We start from the raw sequence: 18,277 nt of genomic DNA, 5'->3' as shown, positions 1-18,277 counted from the left end.
CCGGACCTGCCCCAGGCCCGACCACCGCGCCCCTCCACCACGGCAGCTCCACCAAATATACTACAGCCCCAACTATCAAGGATACTTCATCCTCTGCTCCTAGCCACCACTCTGATAGTCCCACCACAGTTTCCCCTACGTCTGTCAGTCATAGCACTTCCTCTCAGTTGTCTGTTAGTGTCTCCTTATTCTTCCTCTCTTTTTACGTTTCGAACCTTCCGTTTAACTCTTCCCTGGAAGATCCCAGAACCAACTACTACCAAGAACTCCAGAAAAACATTTCTAAATTGGTGAGTACCTGCCTTTTCTCCACGAAGTCTCCTTGAAACTAACCGAGTATTCAAACCTTTAGCATCAAGCCTGAGTGCTTTCTTTCTCACTTTAGTTTTTGCAGATCTATCAACAAGAAAATTTTATGGGCTCTTCTATTTACAAGTTCAGGTATAATTCCGGGGAGTAGTTTCCGTGGGAGAGGGTGGGAGGGTGTTATTGGCAGGTCTGTGTTGGGGGCTGGTGCATCCCGTGGTTGTTATCTTTGGTATGGGAGACGTGCTGAGACTAAAGGGCCTCATTCCCTGTGACAGGCCAGGATCTGTGGTGGTAGAATCAACTCTTGCCTTCCGAAAGGGTACCACTGATGCTAACAGTGTGGAGACACAGTTTGCTCACAGTGAAGCAGAAGGAGCCATATATAACCTGAACATCTCCAGAGTCAATGGTGAGGCCACTTTCCCAGCCACAGCCTCTCTTCCAGTATCAGGATTTCTGCTCTCTTCATCTGAGCTGCTGGTGGAAGGGTCACCTCCTTTGGGGAGGCTGTCCTGACCACTGCTTTTCCTTCTAGTGAAAGAAGTGACTTATTCTTCCTCTGCCCCATCTGAGTCTGGGGTACCAGGCTGGGGCATTGCCCTGCTAGTACTGGTCTGTGTCCTGGTTGCCCTGGCCATCGTCTATCTCATTGCCTTGGTAAGTGTTGTGTTTGGTCCTGACTGAGTTGCTCTGCCAGAAGGTGCCCCAGGCCCCACCATAACCTCCTGTCTTTCCAGGCTGTGTGTCAATGCCGTCAAAAGAGTTGTGGGCAGCTGGACATTTTTCTAAGCCGTGATGCCTATCACCCTATGAGCGAGTACCCCACCTACCAAACCCATGGACGCTATGTGCCCCCTGGCAGTACCAAACCTAACCCCTATGAGGAGGTAACGATGTGGGCCCTATAGGCTGGGTGGAAAATTAGGGGCATGAATGGACAGAGGTTCTCAAGGGGTACTTGTAAAATCCAAAGAGCTTGAAAGAGATGGGAGGTGGCATGAAGTAAGCAGTGGAGTGGAATGGAGGTCATAGTTCTAGGGGAAAGGCCTGGGGATGAGACCAGGGAAGAAAGGGGACTGAGTCCAAAGGGAGTGCCCTACTACCAACATTCCCAAAAGGCACTCACTACCTGTCTACATTCACCACTTGGCTGAGCTAGTCCCATGGCTGCTGCTCGCTTGGATGCCCAGAGGTGAATGGGTGGAGCAGTGTGCCCAGGGGAGCCATTCCTACAGAGTTCACAAGGAACTCAGAGTTCACCTCTACCCCTACCTGTCTCCTAAGAATGGAGGGCAGATTGTGAAAGACAGGGTGGGGATTTGGAATGTGAAGGAGGGAGAAGTTTCACTAAGCCAGGAGGCCTCAGGGAAGCAAGACCCTCCTTCTTTCTATACCCAAACCACAACCCACCCATTGCCATCCTGCTCATTCCAACATGTAGCAGCCTTAGAGGCCACAGCAGAACTGCTCCAGAGGGGTTCCAAGACTAAGTGTTTGCAGAAGCTGACTGCCATGTCTTTCTCCTGTGGATTGGTTACCATCCGTGGGCTTGATCACTGTGCCACCAGCTCTTCTCATCCGTTTCCCACAAGACCTAGTAAATAATTACTGTGGTCACCTGGGGCTAGAACGCTACTCCTGGTGGGGGAGGGGAGAGGACTTTCTTTTCTTGCCCCCATTTTTCCTTCCCATGGGGACCTACCTCTCCCAGTTTTACACATACCCTACCTTAGGCCTGAAGAGTGAAGAAGGGAGGAAGAAAGGGGCAGGAAGGGAGGGTGTGGGGGCTGATTAGAGCCCAAGGGAGGGAGGGAGAGAAGGGGAACAGAGGGAGGGCCCTGTTTACAGTCACCTGGCTGCTGGTGGGGCCCTGCAGGTGCTCTTTCTGAATTAACCATTTGGGAGCTGGCCAGGCCCTTGGGACTGTTATCCCAGTCTTTAGGGAGCTACCCAGGAGTTGTGGGTAAGTGACCTTTCCCAGGAAAGTCTCTGTCCCTTACCTGGTGTGTCTTCTTCCCCCCTCCCGCCCCCCTCCCGCCAGGTAATTGCAGGTAATGGCGGCAGCAACCTGTCCTTCACGAACTTGACAACCACTTCTTCTGCGGACTTGTAGGGGCCTGTCTATAGAATGAGTGTCCAACTTATGTCTGTCACCTCTCTGGGTTCTTCACTGCCAGAGCCCCTCCACTGTCATGCCGGTGAATTGGGGATTCAGGTGGAGTTGTTCTCACAGTCTTCAGAGGCTTCACCAAGTCTAGTCCTCTGACTGACCCATTTGAACCCAGGTGAAGCCCATCCCTGCCCACAGGGGAGATGCCTGGGACAGAGGTGTAGTGGTGGTCCCCAATGGGCTGGTCCAGAAAGTCTCAAAGATGGTTGTAGAAACCTGAACTTGACTTAATAAAACACGGGCCTCCATAGGCACCAACTTCTGTTTTATCTGTGACCCTCTAGAGATAAGAGGGGCAGTCAGGGTGGGTGTGTACTTGGAGGGTGGTGAGATACCTGGAAGAGGCCTCTGGGAGGGTCAGGGAGGAAGGAGGCAAGAGGGAGCTGGAACAATCTGAGAACAATCTGAGAACAGAGAGGTGGAAAAGGAGGGGTATTGGGGTACATGCGTGATTGGCGGAAGAGCTGGGAAGTCACCTCTCCCCCATTCCTGGAGGCACAAGAGGAAGAAGGAAATGAAACCTAGGGCTGGCAAAAAAACCCACAACAAAAACCCTTAGGCTGACTTGAGAAGGTCAGCAGTGAGCAGACTCCAGCTGTGGCTCACAGCTCTCCCCTTTGCTTGGGCCTGCGTTTCACTAGCACTGGTGGTGGTGGCTGCACTCATCCTCCTCTCCCCTTGGCACAGTGCCCCCAGGCAGCTCTATTCTTAGCTGCTCGGGTGTAAAGTAAATCCGTGGGCAGCGATAACAGCGGCAAAGTCAACACAGCCTTGATAAGCAGGGTCTGTGTCAGGTTCAGATGCTGGCGCTAGGCCTGGCTTCCTTCCTCCTTCTCTCCCTCCACTTACTGGTTCTGGGGTCCCCTCCCCAGTACCCTGGGAATGAGGAAGTGGTTCTGGTTCCCTGATCCTTTTAGGCCCAGGCACGGTGCCTGCCCCCTCAACCACACTTTCTCAGGGGCTGGGCACCACTGCCCAGACACCGTATCTTGGTGCTGACGCCAGCAACCAGAGAGATGTACCCCTTGGTGGCCTTTGCCTCCGGAAGGGTGGGCAAGTGTATGGCAGGGGCTCAGGGAGCCCTGGCTTGGGGGATACCCCTCCTTCAGGTGCTAGGTCCACTAGGCACCCTGGGTCCCTCCCACAGGCCACAGCAAGCACAGAAACCATGAGGAAAAGTCAGGCTGAGGGATGGCAGAGAAGTGCCTGGCATCACAGTTTATTTATAAACCATGACAATCACAGCTGTTGCTTGGCACAGGCCTAGTAGTGCCCACCGCAGGGAGGGGCAGCAGTGGGCACCAGAGCCTTGCCTGGCCCAACCCAATGGGGATATCCAGCCTCAGCTGGGGCCCCAAGGGAGACTTGGCACATTGGCATGTATGGGGCAGGTAAAGCATGCAAGAAGAGGAAGGTCATACAGGGCATGCGACTGGGGGCATGAGGACCCACATAAAGTAGGGCAACAGGGTCCTCTTCCCCTCCCCAGGGAGTTCCTGGGCCGTGTCTGGCCCCAATGCCTGCCCACCCCAGGGCTGTATTCATTTAGCATCCATGGGTCTGGGAGCTTGTCAGAGCTGCAGATATGCCCAGTGTTCTAGATGCCCTCCCTTCCAATCAGCCTGGAAGGAGTACAGGACAGGGATGGGGAAGGGCCTCTCTTCATGACTTTGGGTATGATGCCAAGGGCAGGGCATAGGGCAAAAACTTGGTGGGGCAGGGGGTCTGGACTAAGAGGCAATGGAAAAAATGCTTGGTCAGGAGAAGATCCTGGGGAGACACAGACACAGGGTACAGGGCAGGACCATGTGGTAGGAAGCTTGAGGGAAAAGCTGCTAGGGAATAACCCGGCACCAGGAGGCTTGGGGAGCCAGGGCCCAGGAGGAGCCCCATTCCAGAAAAGGAGACTGGGAGGGTCAGTCCAGCTTGGCAAAGCCTCCAATGGTGACCTTCCTCTCTGGCTTAGTGCCCACGGGCTCCTGTAGCTGTACTGCACCACCCCCAATGAAGCAAAAGGCAGGGCACACAGGCCCCGAACAGTCCAGGGGGCACTCCAGGAGCCCACGGAAGGACACAGCATCCAAGAAGGAGACCCGGCCCCGCTCATAGTCCAAGCAGATGCCTAGACGAGGCGGCAGGGGCACCGTGCAGCCAGCTGCTGGGCCGTCCCTCCCTGTCAGCCCGGCATTGGAGCTCGCTGCAGACCCCAGTAAGATCTTGCCCATGCCGATGGTTAGGAAGGCAAAAGGTGGCGACGCCTCCACTGTGGCATCTTCGGCACCGCTGTCGTGCCCACTGTCTGGGTCGTACCTGCAGGAGTGGGTGTTAGGTAGGAGGATGTTGGGGGATGAAATAAGAGGATGGCATATTGGGTACCAAAGGGCTGAGATGTTGGAAGAATGGAATACTGGGGAGCCAGAGGTGGAGGAGATCAATTTGAGGTGTTGAGAAGAAAACATGTTGAAGAGATGGGTTAGAGTACATACAGAGATGGAGGTGTGCTTTGGTGAGGAAGGGGACTTGAGAGGAAAGCATATTAGCAAGAGAGGTGCTGATAAAGCATATTGATGAGATGGGTGCTTACTGAGAAAGGAAGGTGGAGAGAAAATGGTGCTGGGGTTGGTTATCATGCCAGGCAAAGGGTTTGGAGGTCTAAGAGATGTTAGAAAAAGGATGGGTTAGTAAATAAGATACTGGGGAAAAAGAAAGGGACAGAGAAAAGATATTGGGAAAGTGGGTATTAGGAGAAATGAGGGTGGGTCAGTGTCATAGATGAAGGATGTTCAAGGGAGGTGGGGCTGGGGTTTAGGAGGGAATTGGTATTGGGAGAAAGTATTTTGAGGAAATAGGGTGCTAAGAGAAATGGTTCAAAAAGAACAGCATATGTGGAAGGGATATTCAAACAGGGTTGGGAAAAAAGTTACAGAGATGGGATGTTTAAAGGGAAATTTTTAGGATGTTGAGAAAAGATGTGGGTGAAGGAGGCATTGGAGAGAAAGGGTTTTGTGGAAGAAGAGTGTTGGAAATGAGGTACTGATAAGAAAGGGCATGGGGGCTTGGAGGGATGGTACGTTGGTCTTAAATGACAGGTGGAAGAAGTAGAAATGGCTCCTTTCTCTAATAGCCTCTTCCCAGACCACACACGGTAAAACTCACTCCTCAAAGCCCTTCGCTGAGCCCACATCTCCCTAGACCATAGAGCTCCCAGCCTCCTACCACACTTCTTCCTTATTATCCTCCCAAGCCCTGCCCCAGCTAGTCTGACTCTACTGCCATCCCCACCCCACCGCACCCCCCAACTCCCACCCAGGGCCCACATACCCCTTCCAGAGGGGCCTGACCTGGGGCTGATCACATCAGGGGCACCCTGGAAGCTTTCCTGTAGCTTGCTCTCCAGCCCGACGCCCACCTTGACCAAGTAGGATGCTGGGTCCACGGCGCAGGCCCAGTAGCTGCGGCCCTGGGTCACGGCCACATCACCCAGGACCACATCCACACTCAGGTGACAGCCGGTCAGCAGTCGCTCAGCAGCCAGCAGCAGGGGCAACCCTGGAACACTCCGCACTGCTCGCTGGTCCTTGCTGATGGCCAGCCGCTCTCGGCTTGCACCCCAACGGCCATCAAGGAAGAAGTGCAGGACTAGGAGGAGGGAGGGGTTCAGACAAAAGGACTTCAGGGACAGACACTGGCACTGGGTACTGGGAGATTTCAAAATGGGACAAGTTGTCAAGGGGCTCAGTCATTAGGAATGGGCAGGGGACACAGGAGAATAGGGCCTGGGGAGCTGGCCTGGGGGTATAAGGAAAAAAGAAGGGGCATCCCAAATGGGTATGGGACCCCAGGAAAAATTTTAATGGTGGCTGATGGGCACAGTTTCCCAGACCTAGTTGAGCCACAGTGCTTTCTTCAAACATGGCTGGTCCAATGGACAGTCCCATGACCACACTCACACCTGGCCCTTACACTAAGCCCTGCCTCTGCGAAGAGCCCCTATGTGGGTGGTAATTTCCCTATCATGTCCACACCCCACCCAGGGTACACACTTTTCTAGATATACACTTTTCTAAGATTTACAGAACCCTTACAATGAATCAGAAACAGTGCTAAGGCTTTACATATATATCCTTTTGCTTAATTCTCACAACAACCCTAAGGGGTGAGTATTAAGAGGGGGCTTCAAAATGTTTGTGGAAAAACCCCATTATCTTTTCTTTTTTAAAGCTTTTATTGTGAATTGAGTGATAATTTACTGCGCAGATGGTCAGTTTTAGACGCAAGAAATCATATTTTGTTTCATTGCAATGATTATAATCCCTTCTCTGCACTATTGGTTAACAGTATTTACCTCTATTCCCTTTTTTTTTGATGTACACAAAACACACAGAAAATACATATTTGTTTAAAATGTCCAACGGGCACATTTTGCAAATCAGCCTCCTGCCTGCAGGCACACAGCTTTTCTCAGTCCGTAGGCCTAGAGTCCTCAGCTGCTCTGTCTCTCTATGCCACGGCCTTTGTCTCTTTCTCTATTGTTGCTGCTTTTCTGGTTAGAATCCCATGCTGCATTCATGTTCTTCCCTCTTCATGGTCCTAGGGTCCCCCATTATCTTTTAATTCCATTTTCCCAGGAACTTTCTGAAGCCTCCTCATATTATCATTTCCATTTTATAAAAGGGGAACCTGAAGAGAGAGGTTAAATAACTTGCCCAAAGCCACACAGTTGGTTAGAAGCAGAGCTGGGATTTGAACCCATACTCCTGTGTGTGACCCATATGCTATATCACCTCTGCAGTGCCCACCCTGAGCCAGTGGCAATGCCTGGGGCCCTGCATGCTCCATGCCTTTCACAGGGCCACTCTTGCCTGCCATATTGTGCCCACAGATCACTCACCAGGGGCTGGGGGCGTGTGCAGGTGCACGTCTTCACTGTACTCGCCATAGCCGGCCTTGTTGCAGCCACGAACACGTAGCACGTACACAGAGCCTGTGTCAGGGTTCTCCAGCAGGGCACTAGTACCTCTCACCTCCTCTCGCCGCTGCCAGCGGGTGGGGCCTGGCTGGGCAGGCACATCTGTGCGCCGAAACTCAATGGTGTAGTGCCAGGCAGGTGGTGAATGAGGAGGCAGCCGCCAGCACAGGAAGATCTGGTCGTAGGCAAAGGTTCGCTGTGTATCAATGACAGGAGCCTCAGGCACTGTTGGGAGAAACAGTGGGGTCAATGGGGGCCTGGCCACTGGCCTGACATGGAGGCAGGGGCAGGCAGGAAAAGGGAGAGCAGCGGGAGCCGGGGGGTGTGTGAGTGAGAGGGGGCTGGGGAATTGGAGGCCTGCTGGGCCAGGTCAGAGGGATTCCCCACAGGATGGGTAGGAGGGAGCCCAAGAACAGGGAGGAAAGGAGCAGCTGGAGAGCACTGGGCAGGCAGGCAGGAGTCTCTGTTCTAGTTCTGTGGCTCTGGTCTTAGGTAAGTCATTTCCCCTTTCTGGCCATCAGTTTCCTCCTCTGTTAAACTGAGGAGATCACATCAGATAAGTACTGAGGGCCTTCTAGCTGTGACATTCTACAAATAATGAGGAACCCCAGGGAGATGCAGGCATAGGCCACTGGAACCCAGGCAAGAGGGTACTGAGCATCAGGTAGGAGTAGAGGGACAGAATCAGGAGGGAGAGGCAAGAGTCAGCAACATGGAAAATGGGAAGATAACGGGAATGAAAAAGTTTGGGGCTGGGTGGAGGTCAAGGGAAAGTCCAGAGGGCAAGTGTCACAAGTGGAACAGGGCAGACAGGTAAGAGCCTAAAGAAGGCAGAAGAGAGACAGAGGGCAGTGGCCAAGCGGGAGGACCAAGAGGTCTGATTAAGGTTGGAAAGAAAGTGAGGCAATGAGTGGAGTGGCTGAGCTGCATGGGAGCGGCAGGGTTGGGGAGGGGGCCCGGCGTGGGGCAGGACCGCTGACTTGCCTGGGGTGCTCCGGAGCAGAGTCCGCGGTGGCCACAGCCTACAAACAAAGAGAGGGAGAAGCGGCGCTGAGCGCAGGGGACATGTGGCAAGGTGGGCCGGGTGGGAGGAGTGGCTGGCCAGGCCAGGCAGGAGGCCAGGGAGGTCCCCGGTGGGCACTGCCCCCCGGGCCCGCTGCTGGGAAGGAAGGGAAGAAGACTGGTTGGACATGGGGCCTGGTCACCTCCTTACCTCGCAGGAAGTTAAGCTCCGTCAACAGCTTCATCTCACGCCCCACATCCAGTTGGCAATGGCGGAAGGAGGAGGTGGCAGCTGGCCGGAAGGTCTGGAGGGCCTCAGTTGCTCGGGCAATCCTGGGATAGGGGCAGACAAGGGTCAGGTCGAGCCAGCTGGACAGACATCCTTTGCCTTGATTTTCCCTCGCCCACCACGAGAGCCTTGGCATCTGCTTTGGGTTTCTACCCTGCCCCTTGGGGCAAATTGGGCATCCTTTTGATCTTTGGACAATGCTCAGGGAGGGCCCCGCCTTTCCGGCTTGCAGTACTCTCACCACATCTTAGATGTTGGCTACACATACAATAACCCTGCCCCCCAAGAGCCCGTGTCCCCCATCCCACATCCCAGGTACCTGTTATGTAGCTGCTTGGCTGCTTGCACAAAGCAAGGCTGGTCTGTTTCCTTAAGTACCTCCTGGGCGTAGCCCACCAGACCTGAGCCATCCAGCAGGCTCCGGCGCTCCCGGATTTGGGCGCTGAGCCGGGCTAGCCGCTCCTGCTGGCATTCCTCAATGGCCTGAAGCAGCGATGCCCGCTTCTCCTCCAGCACAGCCCCCAGCCCTCGCACTAGCTGGGATACCTCTTCCCTGGCCTGCTGACCGCTTACCTGCCCAAGGAGAAACACCCTCAGGAGGCATGACTTACTATTTCCCTTTGAAGCAGCACCTGCACAAGCCTCCTGGGACGGCTCCATAGCTAGGATCACAAAGGATCCGGGGAAATCCTATCCATCATTTCAATCGGGCCAGGCTTGTGGCTTTAAAGTGCTTATAGAAAAAGGTAAGGAGCCCTGATAGCGCAGTGGATTATATGTTGGGCTGCTAATCGCAAGGTCAGCAGTTCGAATCCACCAGCCACTCCTCAGGAGAAAGGGGAGGCTTTCTGCTCCTGTAAAGATTTGCAGCCTCAATAACCCTATGCAGGCTCACTATGAGTGCCAAGGTGGGCTCAACTCCTGACCATTTGTGCTAACCTTCTTGGATGCCCACCTTATAATCCTGACCTATTAAGGACCCTTCCAAATAAAAGAGGTCAAGATTACACTCATGTCCACTGGCCTTTGTGCCATCTGATTGCCCATCCCTCTATCAGTTGACTCAAGCAATCTGGCAGGAGGTATCAAGAGCCTCACCTCCGAGCTCCTACTTCCGAGCATGTGTGCCATCCCCAGGGGCAGCTAGGCCTGCAAACTTCTGAGCTATGTCCCTGGGGCTTTCTGAGTTCTCCCTGTCCTGAGCTATAGCCACCCCCCTACCCCCTGTAGTTCCAGGTACAGCCTGGCCTGGGGCATTGGCATTCCTGCCAACCTAATTTCACCAGAACCTCACCACATGTGGAAACTTCCCCTACCCCACAGGCTTTCTGAATCTGCAAGCAGATGACTGGGCTGTGCCCACTTTCATCCCCTCCTGGCCCACTCCCAGGCAGGGCCCAGGGCCTACTTCCATGCCCTCCCTCACCTCTGTGTGCCTCACGGTCTCTTCCAGCTCACAGATCTGGGTCTGTACTGTGTCCTGGTTTCCCAGGATGTATGTCAGGCTCTTTGTCAGCTTGTCCTGAGGGGGAAGAAAGGTGGGCATCATGCCCGGCCTGGCAGAAACCAGCCATTGGCAGGAGGCACAGATGGGGTGAATCTGAGTTAGCACTGGGGTTGGATGAGGAAGGGTCCTCACCTTGAGGGCCTGGTAGGCATTGAGCACTGGTGTGATCTTGTGCCCGCTGTGGGTGCGCCGTACACGGCAGAGTTGACATACTAGTCGTTGGCATGTCTTGCAGTAGTGGGTCACCTCTTCCTTGTGGTCTGGGCACATCAGGCCCTAGGGGCATAAAGAGTAATGAGATAGTCAGCCAATGGTGCAAGGGTGCTCACCTATCCAGTAGAGCACTGTGGGTGGAGGGGAATTCTAGCTGGTGGTGCTCCACAGTGCCACCTGGTGGTACACACTGGCATCAGAGGCCTTTCCCCACAGTTGCCAGTTTGCCCATTTCATCAGCATTGCTCCTTCCTTCCTCTAACTCAAGGGGATGAGTGGTAATGATAATAATGATGATGATAATTAATCTTGATCTTGTGGTTAATAATTAACCTTGTTCTTGGTTGTAACCCCAGTGCCTAGAACAGCACCAGGCACATAGGTGCTCAATAAATATTTGCTCAGTGAATGAATGTGTACAGATAACTTTCATAAACATTGTTTCATATGATCCTCCCAACACCCTGCAGGTTTAGTTACTGCAGGGAATGTATCATTGTCCCCACTCAGCAGACAAGGAGATGGAGGCTCAGAGACATTGAATGCTTTATCTAATGATTTTGTTACAGAGAATCCCCTGCCCACTGCTTCATTATCAGATTAGAAGCCCCCACTGCTCTTGGTTGGAATGCAGATGTACATGCTACCAGAAGACATTCCTATCCAACCATTCAACCATCAGCACCATGCCCTTCCCTCCGCCGGTTCAGCAAAGGCTTGCTTACCTTGGGGCGGAAGGAAAGGGTGGGCAGGGTAGGCTCATGCTGGGCCTTCTGGGTGCCCCAGGGGTGAAAGAGCTTGAAGCACTCGTTGCAGAAGGTGGCACGACACTCGGTGCAGCCCTTGGTGGCCTCCAGTGGAGGGGGCTTGCACAGTTGGCACAGGATGGCACCACCTACACTCACACTCTGGCGATAGCGCTCCACCACACGTTCCAGAGTCAGGTTCCGGAAAAGTCCTGCCAGGCCCCTCTCCCCCAGCTCCACATCACCCTGGCAGGCTGGGCATGGGAACATGATCACATGGGGGTGCAAAGCACCTCGCTTCCGCCCAGGGTATGTCCCAAAGCCTGTAGATGGGTAAGGAAGATAGAGTTATTAGGTGGCTGGAGGTAAGAGGAAGTTGATTTCAATTAAAAAATTAGATTTGTATTGTGCCAGAGTTCAGTTCTCAGTAGAGCCTGGATGAGCAGTATTTCCACTTCTAGAAAGGCAGAGACAGATGCCCCTGACCAGAGTTGGACTCCTTCTTAGCTTCCTGAGAGACACCCCAACACCACCCACCCCAACCTCACAGACTCTAGCCCACCTGACTTAAGCAGCCGGTCCAGACGGTCTGGCTTGGGGAGAGTTCTGCGGGACAGGCGAGGGCTTCGGGTGGAAGGGGTGGAAGCAGGAGAGGTAGGCTCAGAGCTGGGGTCCCCACCATGGCCTACATAACCCTGCTGACCCAGCACCTCTCGGGCACAGGCCTGGCATACATTGTGGGTACAGGGCAACACCAGTGGTTGCTTGTACATCTCTTGACATACTGGGCACAGCAGTTCCTTCTCCATGTTCTTCATGCTCGTCTGTGGAAGGACCAGGAGGGTGAGTCAGTACTTGAACGCCTGGGCATATTTCTGCAGGGGCCTCAGCTTAAACCCCAGGGGTTTCAGAAAAGGGCATGACAAATGACCAACTGCCTTTCCCCAGCACCTGCCAGTTTCAGACCTTCCAAGCCCTCTTTCTCTATTTCCCTCCAGCAGAGCTAGAGGAGGAAGGCTGGTTGGAGCTCTTGCCTTTCCCAGCCCCACCCCCTTCACTCCCGCTGCAGCAGCCCAGCATGCACCCCCTCACCTGGTCCTTGCCCCATCCCCCCCATCTCCAGGCTGCTACCTCCCCGCCGCTCCTTTCAAGGACACCGCCCATTCTGCAGATAGCTGCGGACCTCACCCCCTGCTCTACAGACCCCCCGCCTGACTCCTTTCCATAGCCTCGCGCCACTTGCTCTCCATCCTTCAGCTCGCCCCACCCGTCCTCCTGTCGAGGCCGAGGCCTGCGTCGGCCCCAACCATCATTCCTCCTGTTTTCGCTCCCTATTCGACTACTCTGTTTCTCCATGCCAACCCTTTCCCTTTCGTCCCCCACCCTCCGGCCTCCTCCCCCAACGTATTCCGGCTAGTGACAGCCCCCTCCTCACACTAGGGGAAGACAAGCGCCCCACCTACTCGCCCCCCTCCCCACCGGAAGTACCCCTCCCCTTTTTTGTGGAGGGGGTCCGCTGGCTATGCCCCACCCCCCACACCTCACCTTGGTCCCTCTCTTCGCAGCCATCCCGGTCAGGGGCGAAGCTGACACAAAGGAGGGAGGGGCAGAGAGGGAGGTGGAAGGAAGTGGTGGGGGGGAGCAGGGTAGGCACCGCCCCTGGGAGAGCGGGCACGGGTTGTCATGACAACCGCAGGCTACAAGGCGGCCCAGAGAGGGGGGTGCAATGGGGTGGGGTCTCGAGGAGGGTCCTAATTGGGGACAGTACCTTAGGGAGGGTCCTTCATCGTACCCCACCTGTTCCCGGTTTTTAATTTTCCAAGCTCACACATGCCTCATTCTCATAACATAGTCTCTTTTCCCTGCAGCTCCAGCCCTGGGTGCACAGCTGGTGGCTACCTCAGCCCACCCGTCGCATCTGGGCTGCTCCTAATTCCTCACACCGGAGCAGAGACAGACGCCTTTACGGTGCTCATCTCCGAGCTGCCTCAGGATTACTCTTTCACACCTGCATCCCGAATTCTGCCACCATCAGCCCCCTGTCTACATCCCCGCATCTTTCCGAATCCCCACCTGTTCAAGGTCCGGGTTTACCCCGACCCTTGTATTCCCCTCCCGTTTCCCTCGACCCCTCTTTAACTCACACTGATGCGGACTAGTGCATCCATGATGGAAGTGAAGGTCTGCATATCATCACCCTCAGCCATGGCCCTACCGTGCCCGCCGCTGCCCGCCCGCCCCCGGATGCCCGGTCCCGACTGCGGCTGCGAACCCTGGGCTCAATGCAGGAACCCAGTGGGGGTGTGGGGAGGGAGTGGGGGTGAGGTGTCACTGCGCATGCTCCAGGGACAAGCATCGACCAGCGCCCGTCGGGGTGGGGGGTGGAAAATAGTTCTCCCCACGTGGTCCTCCGAAGGCGGTCGGGGTGGGGGGTGGGGGGAGGTTGGATAACATGGGAGAGTATTTTGAATGGAGAGCCATTTCTTATATTCTCATTCTTCATTGAATCCTAATTTTACCAATGTAAAACGGAAGGCTAATGTCAGAGGAACATGGTCTCCTGGATAGGAGCACTGAATTTTGGTTTGGGCGTTTGATGTTGAGGCAATGATCTTGGAGGATGGAGGTTTAAGGAGCAGTAACTGAAAGAGGCAAAAATGGCCAAGAAGACCTAGGCACGAACTAGAGCTATGAGCCAAGGGCTCAGTGGCTTGAAAAGATTAGGTGCAGCTTGCACTGAGAAGCAGCAGAAGGATGCACTTAGGTACCGGGAAAGGCTGGGGACCAGGGCGGTGGCTTAGGATGCTCTTCGACACCTAGCAGCTCCTCCCCTCCGGTAGAGGGCACTGTTTCCAGGCGCCAAAGAGAAAGAGGAAGACAGGGAAGCGCGGCTGCGTTCGGCGGACGCATGCGCACAACCAGCCCCACCCGGTTCGGCTCCAGTACTTTTCTTGGCCAGCGGCACCGATTGGACTCACGGGCGGTGCATGATGGGTAACGGGACTGGCGAGATCCCCCAGGGCAGACTCGTGGGGTCGGAGTTGGTGCGGGTCGACTTTCCCGATTCTCTCCCCACGGAGCTGACGTGTCCTGGGTTCCAGGCAGCGGGCATTTCCTTGGGACGGGAGGGTTCCTGCCTTCTGGGACTGGGACCACCTGGGGGTCGTTGGGAGGTGTGAAGTTGCAGCCCGGGAGTGCTTGGAAGTGGCCACGCATAGAACTCGGGGCCCGGCTCCTGGAGGGGATACTGGGTCTGACTCTCTGTCCCTCCTCTCATTCCTTCCAGTGGTGGGTACGGGTACGTCGCTGGCGCTCTCCTCCCTCCTGTCCCTGCTGCTCTTCGCTGGAATGCAGATGTACAGCCGCCAGCTGGCCTCCACGGAGTGGCTCACCATCCAGGGAGGCCTGCTTGGTTCTGGCCTCTTCGTTTTTTCCCTCACTGTATCCTTGTTGAGGCGAAGCTTGGAAGGGTGCTTTGAGGGTTGAAAGTCATTCATGCGGCGTGTACCCGTCTCATTATTAACATTGCTCCCATTCCTCACCCTTCTCCTTAACTCCCTCAACTCAGGCCTTCAATAATCTGGAGAATCTTGTCTTTGGCAAAGGATTCCAAGCAAAGATTTTCCCTGAGAGTAAGTGAGAATTCCCTCCGCTGTAACCTCACCCCCACAACACAATATTGAATTTACAGATTGTAAAGATTGTTGCTAGTTGCCTCTACGATAAAGGTAAAGTACTATATTTTTCTGCATTTTGGAGTCCTGGTGTGGCACAAGATTAGCAGTTCAAACTCACTAGCTGCTCCTTGGAAACACTATACATGAATCTGAACCGACTTGACACTTAACAATGAACAGTAGGTTGTTTGAGTAGATTCTGACTCAAGTAGACCCCATGTATGCAGAATAGAACTTCATAGGGATTTCAAGGTTGTTACAACTTTTAGGAAAAAGATTGCCCAGGCCTGTCTTCTAGTGTCACTTCTGGATGGGTTTGAACCCCCAACCTTTATGTTGGTAGTCCGATGTGGTTCAAACTGACCTTGCAGTCCAGCCCATTATCCCGCTGTGCTACACCAGGACTCCAAAGGTTTTTTAGAGAAAGAAAATAATGTTTACTAGAATTGAAGACACCTAAGATTTTTGGACTTATCTAGCTCTTGGAATTGTAGCTGGAAGAGAAGGCCTGTGAAAGCAATAGATTGTTATCCCTGGCCAGCTCCCCGGGAGGTGTGAGGGGAACAGGCAAGTATGGGCTGATGTTTTGCATTCATCCAAGGGGAGTGTTTTCTGTTCTCACCAGAGGAAACAGCACCAAGTTCAGTGAGGGATTCTGATGCAATATTGACTCTTCTCCAGCCAATATTTGTGAATTCTATTTATTTGAAGTGGTTGTGAAGAGCTTAAATGTTAGATACACCAAATTTCTATGGCAGCAGGAATCCTGACCAAGGTTAGAATAACTGTTAGATTATCCTCTGTTTGAAATGTTGTTGCTCATGTAATCGAGAATTGATGATTTACTTCTTTATGGAGAATTAAGATCCTAAAGCAAATTAGCCCTATTACCTAAGCAGTGCTGCATGCTCACAGATTCACAGCATGGAATCTCATGTGAGATTTTCTTCTCATAAAGCTAAGATCTATCCCTTGTTCTCACTTCTTTGCCTCCCCTCTAGGCCTTGCTCTCTCCACTTAGCCCTGTTGCAGACTTCCAGGGCTTCTTCCATTCCTAAACCCTGGATTTCTCCCAGTTGGATTTTGTCTCTAGGTGTATTGTCTTCATTTGCTTTTGAAAAAAACCCTTGCTGTGCGGCAAGGTTCCTGGCCCTCTGCCTGCCCTGCCCTCCTCACCTGGATAGGACACATCCTGCATGTCCATTTTCTCCTATCTCATCTTTTCTCTAGTCTTACTCCAAATGTCTTGAGATCCTTTCCTGCTCCCCTAGAAGAGTGTATCCAGACACTGCCCTCTAATGTGTCCAGGGAGCAATGCCCTCAACTTCCACTACTGGCCAGTCAGTTTAATAAATTGATTCACATTGTCTAGCATCTGTTCGAAAGGCCCTTGTCCTCTTTAAACAGGAGCCAGCCCAGCCCTTTAGCTCTGTTGTCACCTTTCCTTTCTAGGTAAGGAAAACCAGGTTAGGGAAGTTAAGTGAGATTTGGGCCTGAGCTGGTAAAGAGCATTCATCTCTTAACTTCTGTGCCCTGGGCATCATTAAGGCTGTTTGAGGTCCTCTTGCCATTGTCATACCATACCCCTCCAAGCAGGTACCTCAAGATTCACAGGACCTCAGATTTCTGTAGGTTCTACATATGGATACCTGGTATTTCCACTCTGACCACTGCCCTCTTTGTCCCCTCTTGCCTCCCTAGTTCTCCTCTGCCTCTTGTTGGCTCTCTTTGCATCCGGCCTGATCCACCGAGTGTGTGTCACCACCTGGTATGTGCCTGAAAGCTGGGTAAGGGGTACAGCGCCCTGGCCTTTTGCTCTGGATCCTGCCAGGCCTTCTTCCCCCTACCTCCTAGTCGCTCTGTTCTCCCTCCTTTGTCCTTCCCATTTTCCTAAACCTGAACTTGGATTATTTCCCTTATGCTAGTATCTGCCCTAGGAAGCACCAGGCTGGCAACATGACTACTGATGATGTGACCTTCTTTCTGTCTTCACCTTGTAGTTTCATCTTCTCCATGGTTGGTTTGTACTACATCAACAAGATCTCCTCCACTCTGTACCAGGCAACAGCTCCAGTCCTCACACCAGCCAAGGTCACAGGCAAGGGCAAGAAGAGAAATTGACCCTGAATGTCCAATAAAATTGATTCTTTGTAGTTCTGTGAGCTGTGATTTGTTGTAAGCCTCATCAGCCAATGCCTACTTGGGTATGAAGGATCTTAGATATAGTGTTTTCAGACCTTGGGATGCAGGGACTTTTCTTCTAGCTTCATTCACTAGGCATTTATTGAATGTAGTCATTGTCAGGCCCTGGAGTGGCGTGAGCTTGTGTGAGATGCTTATCCTGGAAGAATAATGCACAGATGACCAGTGGTCTTGACCCTTAGGAAAAGCAATAAAGACTACAATGCAGAAAGTCCTGCCCATCAGAACTAGTATAGACTTTGGAATAGAAAAGTAAGAAAAGGAAAGTTCTGTCACCCTGCACTGTGCTCTGGGTTTCCATATACCGCCTGTGGTGCTCTGCTACTCCAACTCTCCACCTTCAGCAAATGAGCCTCCTGCTCCTTCTGTTCCAAGTCCCTAGGAGGGAATTCCCTACTCTTGGAAAGACTCCCTTCCTATTATGATGCCTTTATTTTTCTTCTGTGTCTCATAGCTAAGAAATTTGTTGTTGTTGTTATGTGCTGTGGAGTTCCGACTCATAGTGACCCTGTACAGGGTTTCTGAGGCTGTAAATCTTCTTGGGAGTAGAAAGCCTCATCTTTCTCCCGCGGAACAGCTGGTAGTTTCAAAGTGCTGATCGTGAGATTAGCAGCCCTATTTGTAACCACTACGCTACCAGAGCTCCTTAGCTAAGGAATTAGGAACATCCTGAATTTTAGGATGTTCTTAATTTAGAAATTTAGAAAATTTCAAAGATCAGCTTGAGAAGATAAAACCAAGTATTACAACAAAATGTGCAAAGATTGGAATCAGAAAACCAAAAAGGAAGAACACGCTCAGCATTTCTCAAGCTGGGGGAACTGAAGAAAAAATTCAAGCCTCAACTTTTGTTATTGAAAGATTCTCTGGGAAAATTATTGAATGATGCAGAAAGCACCAAGAGAAGTTGGAAGGAATATACAGAATCACTGTACAAAAGAAAATGGTTAATGTTCAACCGTTTCAAGAGGTAGCATATGATCAAGAGCCAATGATACTAAAGGGGGAAGTCCAAGGTACATTGAAGGAATTGGCAAAGAACAAGGCACCAGGAACTGATGGAATACAACTTGAATCTTTCAAGAAAGTGAGGTGGCACAGGAGGCACTCACTCATCTCTGCCAAGAAATCTGGAAGACAACTATCTGGGCGGCTGATTGGAAGAGATCCATATTTGTGCCCATTCCAAAGAG

At 52.7% G+C, this 18,277-nt stretch overlaps 3 protein-coding genes across 4 annotated transcripts in view; 2 read left to right on the top strand and 1 right to left on the bottom strand.

Moving 5' to 3' along the window:
• Nucleotides 1-2,422, top strand: part of MUC1 (mucin 1, cell surface associated) — a 4,763-nt gene extending 2,341 nt beyond the window's left edge. Inside the window, exons 3-8 of the mRNA XM_006861727.1 lie at nucleotides 220-290; nucleotides 386-441; nucleotides 585-718; nucleotides 845-966; nucleotides 1,047-1,196; nucleotides 2,351-2,422. Of these exons, the coding sequence (XP_006861789.1) occupies nucleotides 220-290; nucleotides 386-441; nucleotides 585-718; nucleotides 845-966; nucleotides 1,047-1,196; nucleotides 2,351-2,422 (605 nt within the window). The remainder of the gene's footprint in view (nucleotides 1-219; nucleotides 291-385; nucleotides 442-584; nucleotides 719-844; nucleotides 967-1,046; nucleotides 1,197-2,350) is intronic.
• A 1,973-nt stretch (nucleotides 2,423-4,395) lies between these two features.
• Nucleotides 4,396-13,602, bottom strand: TRIM46 (tripartite motif containing 46). 2 transcript variants are annotated; one of them, XM_006861536.1, is made up of 10 exons: nucleotides 13,350-13,602; nucleotides 11,768-12,029; nucleotides 11,185-11,528; nucleotides 10,379-10,522; nucleotides 10,166-10,261; nucleotides 9,059-9,312; nucleotides 8,662-8,783; nucleotides 7,371-7,673; nucleotides 5,821-6,118; nucleotides 4,396-4,789 (listed from the first exon to the last, which is right to left on the bottom strand). In XM_006861536.1, exons 1-10 carry the CDS (start codon nucleotides 13,410-13,412, stop codon nucleotides 4,396-4,398), a joined length of 2,280 nt encoding a protein of 759 aa, XP_006861598.1. In that variant the 5' UTR covers nucleotides 13,413-13,602. The 2 variants fall into 2 exon arrangements, with proteins under 2 accessions (XP_006861598.1, XP_006861599.1); XM_006861537.1 differs by lacking the exon at nucleotides 13,350-13,602 and adding an exon at nucleotides 12,751-12,774 and having other exon boundaries at nucleotides 9,059-9,240; nucleotides 10,181-10,261.
• A 509-nt stretch (nucleotides 13,603-14,111) lies between these two features.
• On the top strand, nucleotides 14,112-17,035 carry KRTCAP2 (keratinocyte associated protein 2). Its single transcript, XM_006861535.1, is given in 6 exon segments — nucleotides 14,112-14,152; nucleotides 14,154-14,199; nucleotides 14,492-14,646; nucleotides 14,774-14,837; nucleotides 16,584-16,650; nucleotides 16,883-17,035. Coding segments are annotated over 6 exon segments (492 nt in total). The 5' UTR covers nucleotides 14,112-14,113; the 3' UTR covers nucleotides 17,004-17,035.
• The last annotated feature ends 1,242 nt before the right edge of the window (nucleotides 17,036-18,277 follow it).

This window comes from Chrysochloris asiatica, unplaced genomic scaffold (genome assembly GCF_000296735.1).
Source record: "Chrysochloris asiatica unplaced genomic scaffold, ChrAsi1.0 scaffold00042, whole genome shotgun sequence".
In the NCBI taxonomy this organism is placed as follows: domain Eukaryota; kingdom Metazoa; phylum Chordata; class Mammalia; order Afrosoricida; family Chrysochloridae; genus Chrysochloris; species Chrysochloris asiatica.
Note: the sequence above shows the minus strand (reverse complement) of the source record. Positions and strands in the feature narration are given on the sequence as shown.